This window comes from Leptosomus discolor, chromosome 6 (genome assembly GCF_034619465.1).
Source record: "Leptosomus discolor isolate bLepDis1 chromosome 6, bLepDis1.hap2, whole genome shotgun sequence".
NCBI classification, from domain to species: domain Eukaryota; kingdom Metazoa; phylum Chordata; class Aves; order Leptosomiformes; family Leptosomidae; genus Leptosomus; species Leptosomus discolor.
In genome coordinates this window covers 23,252,812-23,266,715 of record NC_141396.1, presented here as the reverse complement: position 1 = coordinate 23,266,715, position 13,904 = coordinate 23,252,812, and the positions used below count along the sequence as shown (strand labels likewise).

Here is a 13,904-nt window from a genome sequence, read left to right as displayed (position 1 = left end):
TTCAGTATTTTAGTGTCTCTGGCTGCTCTGGCTCAGCTGCTCCTTGTGGTACAGGATCATTTCTAGCAGCCTGCCACATATTAGGTAGATTATCAGTCTTTAAATGCAAGCTGTACGGCCAAGCTTCTGGCAGTGTTCCAGCGGCGGTGTTAATCCACCGTTATTCTTGACCCCTTGGCAGTCTTGTGTGATCCAAAATGAATCATGGTAGTAGTGTGCTGAGCTCAGTGCTCCTCACAGGGGTGAGTAATGTGCCCCTCTCCTTCCTTCAGTAGCAGAGGAAATAAAGGCACTTTGAAACCGAGTGACTCGGTTAAGGCCCACCGAGGCCAGGGGAGGGCCCACAATGTGTTTCCTGCAGGCTCCCTCAGGTGTAATGATGTCTTTAGGGATTTGTCTCATGGTTTCTAAAATGACAGCTCCCAAATGTGGTGAGACTATGAGTTACTTTCACTGCTCAAGATTTCTTCATGCCTGATAACTGTCCCTGTCGCAAGGTTTACATGAAGGTACTCTCAAGGCAATGGATTCAGTGGAGCAGCAGCAGGCTGCACTTGGTGGTCTTAGTAGGCCACCAGTCAGCTGCAGGCTGCAGCTTGGGAGGCAATGATCTTCACATTTAAAGCAGATTTTCTATATCCATCTGGTGGATATAGAAAATGTCAGGTCTTTTCCTTAGCACTTCCTCTGTCAGTTTGTAGTCTACTTGCAGCATTAAAGGTGGTGAGCAGGTAGACAGACGCTATTTGGTTGACCCATCTGAAGGTTTTGGGGTTAATGTTGAGCACCTTGGCCAGCCTTGGACATCTGTGATGTTCCATTGTCCATGATATACTGTCCTAGTAGAGAGGTGAAAAAAGAAAAGCATCTTGTGATCTTCCTTCTGGTTAGGGAAAATAGCACACTACAGCTGTGAGATGCGCTGAACAGCCTCATTTTTGGCCCAGGAAAAGCAGTGATTGCAGCAAATGTGTGACACCTCTAGGAGGTGAATGTTTCCCTAGGGGGAATGATTTGCCATCCAATCCCACATTAGGAGGACTCTCTAAATCTTGTGAACAATGTTTGTTTATGCCTGACAGCTCTGCTAGTTTGCTCAGCTGCTTTCCAGCATGCTGAAACCTAGCATGAATGCATAGAATGAATACCAGTTACAACAGACTCATAAATGAGGTATGTCTCTGCTGCGAGGCATGTTTTAATCTGCAGTCATGTCTGAGAGCAGTCCACTCTTCTCATTTCCTCTGCCTATTAAATAATTGATGAAAGCCCACAATAATCGTTGTGCTCCTTCCACAAAGTCGTTTAAACTGTGCAAAGTCTTACCTAGTATTTACAAAGTCACAAACAAATGTGACGTTCTTCATCCTCCACCTAGGCAATAATTTTGGCCTGAATAGGTCTCAGTTGTTAAGAGGACACCTCTTTAGCAGAAGTAGGGAAGAATGAATGAGCCATTTAGTTGATTTGCTTGAAAATGCCAAGTTTTAGCTGGGACCTTCTTTTTCATGAGGAGTATCATACTGATGGCATTGCTGCCTGGAGTCTTCTGTCTGGGATCTCAGCAAGATTACCCTGAGCTCCTTCCCATCAGTCATTTCTCAGGCAGAGCACAGCACCTCTTTAGCAGTGCAGTGGTATATCTGGGAAGCAAAGCACCACGCGTGGAGAGGAAAAGGAGATGTAATATGGCAGAATGTATCAAGGTGAGCTGTGGTCAGGCTGGCAGGCTGGAGATGATGCTTCTACTTTTTCAGAAAATATCATCAGATTGTGGTTTGAAGATGAAGTTTCTGATGTGTTTCGCCCTTCCAGTCTGCTTATTAGATCAAGCACTGCTTTGGGATTGATCTCGCTGAAGTCAGTGAGCATCTGTTACAGCTGTTCCTGGGCAAAACCAGTTTATTACAACTAAAGAAGCAATCCAAAATCTTGAGCCCAAACCTTTCTTCCAAGGAAGGAAGCAAACGAGATCATGATGCAGGTGTTTGTGTGGCTGCACAAACCCTGCCACGCAGGTGTTTGTGATTGGCGTTGACTGTATTGCAGTGACTCTGATACTCTTTCCTGTCACCTCCATTCTTACAGGCTCGGACTTCCTGGCTGTCCTCAGCACCTTCTGTTTTGGAGAGCACTTCTCTGTCCAGCAAAGAACAGGGTTGCTTTCTGTATGTTCTTGCGCTCTAGCATGAACCCAATTGCCTTAAGTGAAACTACAATTTTTGTTATTTACCTGTTGTCCCCTCTCTAAATTTCTATCTGTGGGTACCAAAACAGAATCCTGCCCCTAACTAATACTGAAGAGTATCTAAGAGACCCAGACCCAGATAGATTTCTACTGAGCATTTACATTCATTAGTTTTCACCTCTTTGCTTCCAGGTACCAGTGAGAGAAGCCCTGAGTCCTCCAACTGCTCTTTCTGTTTCCTCTTAGGTGACTCCAGGTAGCAAAGCTGCAATAGCCAACTTGTGTATAGGAGACCAGATCATAGCCATCGATGGAGTGAACACAGATAACATGACGCACCTTGAGGCGCAGAACAAAATCAAGGGTTGCACAGATGAACTAACTCTGACGGTCAGCAGGTATGTCACTGAGTGAGACTGGGAATGGGCAGAGGGAGGGATGCGGGGTGGCCAGTAGGTATGCTTTGGTTTGACAGCAGACCTTCTTCGTGTTTTGTCAGCCAGGCACGGGAAGCAAGAGGGAACTGCATTTCAGTTCATTTAATTTATTAAATGAAATTATGAAATTAATTTCAGTTCATTCACTTAATCCTAATGCTGCTTGTATTTGCTGCACTTTGACCTTATGAAAACAATTTTTCCAGTGTGAAATTGGCTGATAATTTGTGGCAGAGTCTGTCAACCTATTCTGTGACTCCTAACAGCAAGAAATGAAAGACAGGTCTCATGAAAACTTCGCTCATAGCGGTGGAGGTACAACCAGAGATGACCTTTCTTCCTGTCGCACTAATTTAGCAGTTAAAATATATGGTTGTGTGCAAAAATTGCCTGGTTTTTGCCATGCACAGTCTCAGAAAGGTTGTACATTTTGGAGCCTCTTGATCAAACAGCACTGACAGTGCTAAACAGTGATGACCCAGTGTGCATCAGGGTGCCTGTCAGGCATTGGTCTCTCTGAGTCCTGAAAAACTCAAGGAAGGTGACAGCTGAGCCACGGTCTCTGTCATCAGCGTATAGCATGGGCTGGCTTCACCCTTCCCACCATCTTGAGCTTCAGAGCAATGGATAGCTTCACTCCTTTCCCAGCCACACTTTGTTCTTGGCCCATATTTGTACGGAGAAGAAATGCAGACTGGGAAGGGAGGGGTCTGCTTTGCATTGACCATTGCTTCTTAAAAGAACTGGAGCACATTTTTTTGAGGGTGCTGGGGATTTATCTTTCCTCTTGGTTTGAATTGCAGCCATGAGTACCAGCACTTCTTGAAGTCAGATGGTAGATGCAGCGTGGCATTTCTAGTTGCTCTGGAGTGAGTTTTTCCTGTGGCAGCCTTTCCCCAGAGCAATTGTCCATCAGCCTCACGGCAGATGCAGGGGAAGTGCTTTCAGAAGGAGTGCAAAAGCATGCCTTAAATGACACAGTAGTTCAGTTGTTCAGGGCTTTTCTGTGATAAACAGAAGTCTTTTACCATAGCTTGGACAATGCCAGGAGTTCAGCAGGCATTTCCCAGTTCAGGAAGAAGCGATGGGTCTTGGCCATAAAAAGCCTGACAATTCATTGAGGGAATTCACAGAGGGAAGAACAGAGCATAGTGCATTCAGTGTGAATGGGTGGTGACCCCCAGAGTTTCTCATACTGGTCTCTAACTTGGCAGCCTGTAATCTTCCTGCCAAGGGATGCTCCTTTTCCTCTCCAAAATATCTGCCTGCTTGACTTAACAAACCATTGCCATGTGGTTCCAGCTGGGAGAGTGGAGGGGAGGCAAGGACTCTTTCAGCCTGCGGGCAAGCTCACTCTTACGGATCACTGAGTCTGTAAAATGTGTTTGCTAATGTTAATTACAAAGTCGTTAACTTTATAGCTATTGCATGCACGTCTCATCAGCCTTGGGTGTGGAAGCTGCCCAGGGAGAGATTTCTAGCTGAATGTGCAGCTGTGTAAAATTGGACAAGGGCTTTGAGTCAGCACAGCCCACCTCTTTTGCAAGACCCCTTTTCAATGAGGGAGAATTAATGTGTTTTGGATGCTTCTGCTGCTGTACTGGTCGATGAGTACTACTGGCAAAATGGCCAAGGAGTGTCAAAACCTTAAGGATGTGAAGGCAGTGATCTGACTACTTATCCACTTCAGGGTTTGATATTACTACCCATTGTTCTGTGTAAAATCCATTTTAGATGATTCATGGGGACTTTAAGTCTTTGGTCCTCCTCCTTCTTTGGGAGTAAAATTCTGCTTAGGGAAGAATTCATTGCTCATTTGTTTGGAGACTTGATAGCTGTAGAGATGTGTTGGTATTGGGGAATATGATACTGTGGGAGGCTTTCTTGGAGGAGAAAACTGCTCTTCAGTGCCAAAAGACAGTAGTGTGCATCATTTGGGCTTTCCTAGTTGTACGTTGCTGAGAATATTTTATCCCTAGCACCCAGCTGCCTCCTTCTGGGCCCCCTGTAACTGTGTTGTCCCAAACGCAGCTGGACTCATTGGTCAGAAGTGCTATGTAGTCTTTGTTGCTGAGGATGGAGCCCTTCTTTACTTTGCAGTCTAAGGCCAAGACCTTAAAATAGAAGATCTTGAGAGGAGGCCTAGAGGGATGACAGAGAAGGCATTTTAAAACAGTTGGAGTCCGTGCTTCATCTTCCTGTTCAACTTAGGGTAGAGGAAATGGGTGAGGAAAGCAGACTCTGGGTTGGTGGTCAGCCCTCCTCTGTGAAGAAGGGAAGACCATCGCTACAAAGGTGGAGAGGGTGGAATGCACTTGGGAAAATGAGTGCCACTTGGCCAAGCAGTATGGCTTGGGGTTCCTGAACCTTGGGGGGCCAAGCTCTGTCAGTAAGGCTTGACCATATAGTTAGTGAGGAAGGCTGACAATACGGTCAGGTCAGAGCCGGAAGTTTTTTCTGTCGAAGTCGCTCTGTAAGTAGTTGGCTGAGTATGAAGAGGAAGTCTGGAGTGAGAAGTCTTCCAGTCCTTCTTTTCTACTCACCATCATAGGATGTCTTGTGAAAGCATAAATCCTTTTGGTGACTTTTAATTTCACATCTGATTAATTTTAAATGTTTACTCATTTAAATTATTGTGCGTAATGCTCTCTGACCTGTATTTGAGGGAGCAGCAAGGTCATGCCAGGAGGGATTTTTAGACATGGGTCTGACCTCACATCAGGTGTTTCAGTTCCACCAAAGGGTCAATGCTGTTGTGACAGTGGAGACTTCATTCGTGATTGTGCTGTGAATGCTAAAAATGCACATGGGTTCAAGAGGAGACTGGGTGAATTAGTGGAAGACAGATCTGTAAGGGATATTACATACCATGGCAGTATGTCTGCTGCAGAAAGCCCTTAAGCTGTGAGGCTGGGAGGGTGTTTTGGGGAAGTATTGTGCTATGCTTGTCGTCATCTTGTGCTCTTCTGTGGACTGAACCAAACGTTGTATGTGTGTATGCTGCAAATATGCAGCTCTTGTTGCTTTTAATGCTAGCTGAGTGGTTAAGATGGCTTCGTGTTTGGCTGTACTAATGATTATTTAAGAGAAGTGTAGATGTAGAGAATTGAAAAGACCTAAACACTTCTGGTAAAGGAAGTGGTGTTTGCACTGTGTGCTTGATTGTGAATATCAACAGCATTCCAATGTTTCCTGTTTCAGTATTTTCCTTAATGATGGTAACAGTCCAAAAATATTTCAGATCAGATTGTAGGCAGGAAATCTAGGCTAACACATGTCACCATTAAAAATGGATCCAATTGCTAGCTGAAGAAAGCATGCCTGGTCTGCTTTTTCACCCAAAGGTGCAGATCTTAGTTAATTTCCTAAGATTTAAAGCACAGCCACAAATTGCTTTCTCTGTATATGCTTTTTGAAGCGGCACTGCCAGGTGCTTTGCTGTTTTCTGTGTGAATGGAGTTAAAAGGTCTATTTTCTGCCTCGAAAGTGGGTGCTCAACAATGTTGGCACATACACTAAATTCCTGCTGAACTTAGCATGTCTAGCAGCTCCCCACTCTTTCCTGAGACTGTGTTTGTTCATTCATATTGCTTTTTGTTTCAGGCTAGAGGGTGCTTTTAGAAATGTAGTTCCCAAGAAACCAAAGTAAAGGTTCCATTATTGTCTTCAGCAATATGAAATCAAGCTCAGCACCATGGTTTTGTATGGTACGTGCAGAAAGACTGACTTACAGCAGACAGTGTGCTGCAGTCAACTCAAAACCACCTAGTTGCTAAACTGAGAAATTTCACAGGCAACCTCTGCCATTCATAGGAAAAGTTAAGTTTTGGATCTTGAATCTTTGAGAAGAGCTGCTCTTCTTTTCTTTCAGTTAGGGTGTGTGCATTGTTGCACTGACATTTTAGGGTCAGGCAAAGCCTCACCCCAGGATGCATGCATTCCAAGCACACCTCTAATTTATCTTTAATGGGGGTAAGCAGCAAGAAGTGCCCAACAGACTGGAGAAAGCAATCAGCTTCCTTGGGAAACAGTGTATTTTGGGAAAGACGCTTGCTCTGACAAAGAGCACTCGAAGAAGGGAAGGCTCAGAAGGAACAAATTCTACCACAAAATTCACCTGATAGTCAAAAGATCCAGGCATCACCGATGTCAGTGATGAATTTGACACACAGCTCTGTGTAGCTGTAGCTGCACAAAAGCAGACAAATATTCATTGCAGCAGAGGTGAAAATCTATTTCTAAAACAAATGGCATTTTGCCGTGGTGGCTTTAGTCACCAAATGGGTGGTGGAACTGTGCTCATATGTAGTCCTGAGCAACTCAAAGGTAAAGTGTGTATTTATATGGCTTTTTTCAATAAAAAAGAAGTGTTCCTACAGTGAGTCTGTCCTTCCCTCTACATCTGGAGGCAGGTTGGGGGTGGTAATAAGAATATTTGTGAAAAGGGCTTGCAAACATGTAATCTCTTGTTCTGCTCCTACTGTCCTTTCCTTCTCATTCAAGCTGCTTTTCTGCAGCTCTGCTACCAGTACATAATATATTAATGCACCTTTTTTGTTTGCAAAACACTCTGTTGTTTTGCTAAAAGTGATGCCAAGGAATGAAGCTATATATTTGTTCTTTGAAAAGTGCTAGGATCAAGGAAGTCAGATCTGCTACCAGCACATGTTAAATGCATTGTCAGAAAGGATCGTGTGTAGATGCTTATGAAGAAGAAGAGATCATGTGAGTGAAGTCATTTGCGTTTTATTCGGTGGATTCAGTTGCACTCTTGCTTGCTCCACATGTTCCCAGGTCTCAGCTGTGGAGACTAGTTGCACAAAGCCACAATAGGCTCAAATTTGTGTTCTAGGAAGTTGGTGGAATCTGTTGACTCATTTAGGTTTACTTTTTGCTTCCCTGCCAAGAAGAGTTTTCCAGCTCTGTCATCTTACTAATAATTCTTTTGGCCCTGGAAAAGCCTGATGCTCTGTGTGCATCTATATAAGGGCATGCAGATTGCCTGGCCCTGCACAGCAACTCACAACATCTCCATGGCTGGTGTGGTGCTCCCAGCACTCCTGGGTGCATGCCAGCAGCTTTTATTAATGATTGGCATGTTCGAAGTCATTTTGGCAAGTCAAGCTTGGCATTTGTTGTGTTTTTACAACCTCTTTGGCAAGGCAAAAGTAGCTAACTGTAGCTGGCTGGTGGAAGAACATGCGAGTGAGCAGTCAGGTGTGTTTTATCCTTTCTAACTCTGTAATGAAACTGCTTGAGATAAACTTCTGTTGCTTCTTCTGTGCAGCTGGAGTTGCCCTTTTGTATTTTATGGTTGTATGAAGGACACCTGAAATACAAGGAGCAGAGGGCCATGTGTGAAGAAATTAATTTGGGGCCTCTTGTCTCTAGGAAGTTCTGACTAGCCATGCTGTTTGAATTGGCAGTAGGCTGCTGCAGCCCAAGTACAGTTGTGCTTGCCAAAGTGAGTATGACCATTAATGGATGGTTGCTAAAAGTGACTGCTCCTGTTTAAATCCAAGGGCATGTACTTTGCAGCTGTTTTAGCTAAAAGTCTGATTAAAAGGTGCCTTCCTGGTAGCCTGAAAGCTCTTGTAGTTAAGTCTCTAAACATTATTAAAATGCCTGTCTAAAACTCGTGGGCGGGTTGAAAGAGAAATTCTTTAGATCTTTCCTCATTTTTCAGCTAGCAAACTTTGTGTTGCACAAGGAGCTTCTCTATCTTTATGGGCTTAGTTGCTACTTTGGTATCTTACTTGTTTCCATCCCAGTGATTGAAATGGGAATGTAAATGTGCCTGTTGCCTTTACACAACTTACTTACACATCTTCTGGCACAGAATTAGACCCTCATTTTCCAGCTCTGAATTTTCCCTCAAAGCTGTGTCCCAGCTCTGCGTGCAAACCATTAATAGCAAAATCTAGGCTCTTGTAATGTTTATATTATAACATGGTCAATCCAAGCTTCTTGAAAAATGTTGTATTTTGTAAATACCTCTCCAGATTCCTGCCTTGACTTGCACGCAGTTTCCTTCCTCCCCTTCCTGCCAGTTCCTCCCCATCCAAACTAGCATCAGAGAAATTTCTTGGGTTTTGCCTGGATGAAACAGGAAATGCATAGCTTGTTCCCTGGCCCTGTCTTGATTGCTCTTGTAGTAAGGAAGCAGCATGGAAATGTAAACTGCAAACATGACGGAGTTTGTATATCCACGTGCCTGCGATTAATTTGCCTGGCATTTGTTCATGGTGTCATAGTTTTGTCTTGTATTTCTGCACTATTGAGTGTTGCTCTCTGCTGGACTCTCATTTGAAAGAATATGCATTAGAAACTATATTCTAAAATAACTAATCATCGATTTAAGCAGCAGTCTGTGAGATCCTATGGGGATGCTGAAGCCTGCTGGCTTTCACTGAAGACAGGGTGTGATTCCTCAGCAGGCTGTTGGACATCCAGCTCCGCCACTGGTGGAGAGGCAGGTCTGACAGCCCTGCCAGAGTGGCCACACTCTGTGGCAGGGGTACTGCCTCACCAAGGGGAGGGTGCAGGCAGTTTTGTGGCTCTCCTCCAGATCTGAAGAAAATCCTCCAGAAAGCCACTACAGTTCTACCAAAACCAGCCTGCTGTGCACTGAAGGCACCGTTGCTGAGGCTGTGTTTGGGCTATCTGCTCTGATTCCTGTTCCCTGCTTCATATAAACAAGATATCAAAACATATAGATAGGATACAAACATTACGAGTCTAACCAATTCACCCTGTCATCCGTGTTTTGTTCCCACACTTCCCAGTCTTTCAGAAAGTAAGTCCTGGGCCAGCAGTGGGACATAAGGTGAACTTTTATGTGCTATTTTTCTTTCTTCTGCCACACTTCAGTAAAGATGCAGGCAGTGACACCAGGAGCAGAGCCAGGAAACCCTTGCTGAGAGCTGGGACCATACCAGTCCCACTGATGACCTGCAGACCGTGGGCTCCACAGGAAGCGTGGTGGGGTGGGACATGTGCATTGAAAGCCTTGCTACGCAAAGCCAGTGGGAGCAAAGCTTTCTTTTTGCAGCTTTGCTGGGGCCATAAATGGGCCGTTGAAAGTAGCTGAAGGGCTCTGCTGCAGCTGTTGTGAAGACAAAAGGAAGCTTTATCCTCCCAGCCTTAGAGGGACAACCATGCTGGCTATTTAACCTTTCTGTTTGGATAACTTTTAAACTGGATGGAAAGTAAAGCCTGGAGTGACCTTGCTGCTTCCATTTATATCCAGTGACAGATCAGAATGGCAGTAGGCTGGGAAACAAACTTGTGCTTTTTGCCTTGCTAATAAATAAGGGAGAAAAATTTGGTCAGAAAACCCCATTGGCTGCAGTAGTTAGCCATAGGTGGAGACCAAGGTGCTGTGTCACCTCAAATGCATTGAGTGAGGGGCGTGGGGTGAAAGCAAGTGACCGGGGTGCTGGGGGGAGGTTTCTGTTCTGTATTCATATATTGGCCTGCTCTAAGCTTAAATTTTCACTCTGAATACGGCATTTTGGTGCTTCTAAAATCCAATAATATTAAGCTGCTGCTGCAAAAAAAAATGCTACCTCAAAAGTACTTAGATCACTGCTAGTGAGAACTGGCACAGGGATGCCTCATGCTAGAAATCAGCTGAAGTGTTTAATGCTTTCTGAACTGCTCTTTCATCTTCAGCCGATGTCCACCTGCTAACAGCTCAGCTGGCAGGGTATTTGATTTCCATATACTGTGCTGTGTCCCCTGTTGTTCCAGAGATGAAACTTGGTTACACATGGTCTCCAAACACTTTCAAGGAATAAGGCTTTGCATTGGTCAACAGGCTGCTCCCCTTTGCAAACATGGTCTTCAAGTGCAAAATACAGCCATCCTAGAGGTGGCTGTGACTTTATCAGGCTTGATAGCCATAATCTGGATAAAATCACTGGTTCCTTAGGCACCTTAAAGCACAGGTTGCCAGAAGCAAGGAGGGAATGGCTGTTTTATACTCACCTGGGGTATGCTGTGCATCCAGTAATGGCAGCTGTTGAGACAAGATAATGATCAGACTGGCATAGATCTGATCCCATGCAGCTGTTACATTCATATTTGTTAGTCTGTGAGTGCCCCAGCTCTCCAGACGCTGGGATTTGAATGATGTAGGTTGTCAGGTGTAGCTGCAGCTGAGCCCACAAGGTGCTATAGCCTGGAGTCAAAGGTTTGCTGTACCTGAATGCTTGTAAAGGATGATTTCTGGTGTGACCTGTATCTTTGTACTTCCCTATGAAACGAGGTACAGCACAGCAGACTTAATTCAGGTTTCTTCCGTGTGAAGTCCAGAGTGTAACAGATGCAATAGCAGGTCAATAAAATTTCTTCTCTTCCCTGAATGAGAATGCTGCCTCCCATCTCCTCCCACTGAGCTACCTTCTGAATGTAAGTAGTAAAATACTATTTATGCAGCAAATGTCTGTGATATACATGTGCATCACAGTTAAGTTTGGGCTGTTTAAAAAATGTCGTGACATTGGAGGGCTTTTAGGAGAATCGGGTAGACCAGGTTGAATGTATCGTGGGTAGCTCTACACTCTGATTCTCCATCCTTGTCAGTTTTATAAGCATTTTCTGTTTAAAGTCTCTTTCTAGTTATCCAGTTAATTCTCAGTGGAAGTGTTCCTGTTTTGCTAACTAAGTACTTAAATTGTAGTTGGCCCTGGACCCACAAATAGCTGGGAAGTACATCTATCTGCAGTTGCAGATTCTATAAAGAGCTCCTGTCAAAAGGGGACATGGTTTTCAAAACTCATCCTAAGAGTTTATCAGCCATCTGGTTGCTGAATGATGCAGTGTTTACCATTGAACAACAGTTTTCATTCAGCAATACTGCAGCCACTCGTTCCCTACTATTAAAAAGTTTGGGAAAAGTGGCACTATTTAGTCCATCTGAGATGCTAACTACTGACTGTACCTCTGAGAAATACAGGTAGCATATGTTTCCCACAAAGTATCTCAAGCAAATCTAAGCACTCTACTTCTTCCTCACCACTTGTTTGTTTCTTGTTCTTTGGGACGTAGCAAAACTCCAGAATGATGATGGTAAAAGTGTTTGGTTTTGGTCACAGATCTTGGCTTGTGTTTCAGGCTGCTGTGAGTAATTGGGTCAGACCACAGACCAGTAAAGGTTATGCAGACTTTCTCTGACACATTATGTCATCTCAGTTCTTAGTCCCATTGCAGACTTGAACCCGTTTGGGGTTTTTTTTTGTTGTTGTTTTTGGTTTTTTTTTTTTTCATAATTCCCAAAAACCTCTGTTTGTTCAGCATGGATACCACTGTATAAATAAGAAGAAAATTCCGGAGACCCAAACCAAAAACTATTTTTAGCTTATCCAAGGCAGCCCAACTTCGAGAACAAAATGTTCTCTGTATGGTCAATACAGACAAGAATCATTCCTCTTCCTGGGTATCCATAAAAGCTAAAACACACAGTAATCTGAATTGTCCCACTTAATTAAGGGATGTGCATCTAAGGGACATCTCCAGCTTCTGCTGTTGGGTGACCCCCAACTCTACTGCCTGGGTTGGAACCCATGCTTGATATGTTGCCAGTGGAGTCCCAAAGGATAAGCCAGGACAGTCACTGCTGAGATGCTGTCTTTCTCCAGGGACCTCATATAACATGACCAAGTCATCCAAGTTACATGCCTAAAAAGAGGCTGTCTAGATTCCTCCTGATGTGGATAGTGCTATATACAAAAGACTGCGGAAATGTTTGGGACATTGATGAACTCGAAGTCTTTTAATAGCAATAATGATGCTCAGTGATGAAAACAGATTAACTATTCAGAATTTGTGTGTTGCAGGACGGAGTCAAAAGTCTGGTCACCACTTGTAAATGAGGAGGGAAAGACACATCCTTATAAGATGAATCTGGCCTCTCAGCCACAGGTAAGTAATGGAGTAGAGGTGTGGCTCAATAAATCATTGCTACTGTTGCCAAGCCTATTGATTTTCATAGATAAGAAAGGTCTCAAGAGGGGAGGAAAATGATTCACTGTTAGTGCTTTCTGTTGGGTGGGTTTTTTTATTGTTTTTGTTTTCTCCTCTTACTAGCAGACTAGCCATAAAGAAAGTGGAAGAGAAACACACCAGCCTTTTACATTTTTATCTGTGGGCCACATCTTGCAGCCTCTGTCTAGGAGGGTGGTTTTGTAACCTTCAACAGCCTTGCTTCATCGGTCTGCTGCCTCTGTCAAGTAAACGTAGTAGTAACAGTGACCTGTGCAAGGGCATTGCCTGAACTAGGTTTAAAGGTTTACACTGCACAAATCTACATTAACTGCACTAAAATCAGTGGTATTTCTTTGGATTTTCACTGGGGCGGTGACATGGATTCTGGCCCTAGCATGCATCCCGTGTGAGTCTTTCTAGCAAAATAAGTACAGATAAACCTAGCTTGACTCTGCAATTAATTAAGTGCTAATATGTCTGTTTGGGTTGGAAAGGACCTGAACCTAAAGTAGCACATGTACAGCAACACTGTGCCCAGACCTTGGCCTGGGATCTGTCCATGCTCCATCTCGTGCCAAGTTGCTGTGTGCTGCTTGGCCGAAGCTCATGGTGCAGCATTCTCTAGATATTTCATAACTCGGCCAAGGCACAGTGTGAGACTGAGCCATTTGGACTTAGGCTGCGCTGGGGCCATGCACTGACACCTGCCTGTGTCACTGTTGAGCTGAGATCTGATCTGTGTTTTCTGCTGCCTAAGCTCTGGAGATGTTCTGCTACAAACCTTGAGACTTGGGGCCTACCTCTTGCTAAAGGAGTCGGGCAGAGCCTGCACTGAGGTTTTGCTGCAAGGCTGCAGAGGGCTATTGTTGAATTCAGCAGGAGACCTGATTCTGGAGACCAAGTCCCTAACCCAGCCATTAACCAGAATTTAGCTAAATGCCCCGGAATTAAACATAGGACACTACACCTGCCAGGCGGGAGTTTAATGTATATCACTAAGCTTAGTTAACTGCAGCAAGAAACCTGCTGCTGCAGCCCCCCTGTCACTAGCTGCACCACCACACCACACTTTCTCCCACAGTCCAGCCTGGGTCACTGGATAGGCATCCACTGCTGGTCAAGTACTAAACATGGGCTATTTTGGTTAACTAATGCCACCTCTTACTTAAACTCATTTGCTATGGCAGTTTTAACCCTAATTAGTAGCTCTCCTTTAGTCAGAGTCAGCTGCCCTCTGGCTGGAGTGTTTGTATGTGAGTCAGCCCTGGCGTGTTTCAGGGAGCCTACTGCAC

At 44.4% G+C, this 13,904-nt stretch overlaps 1 protein-coding gene across 3 annotated transcripts in view; it reads left to right on the top strand.

Annotated features, from left to right (window-relative positions):
• Positions 1 to 13,904, top strand: part of PDLIM1 (PDZ and LIM domain 1) — a 42,448-nt gene that overhangs the window by 8,637 nt on the left and 19,907 nt on the right. For all 3 annotated transcript variants that reach the window (XM_086466525.1, XM_086466524.1, XM_086466526.1), the window contains exons 2-3: positions 2,435 to 2,586; positions 12,465 to 12,549. In XM_086466525.1, the coding sequence (XP_086322651.1) occupies positions 2,435 to 2,586; positions 12,465 to 12,549 (237 nt within the window). The remainder of the gene's footprint in view (positions 1 to 2,434; positions 2,587 to 12,464; positions 12,550 to 13,904) is intronic.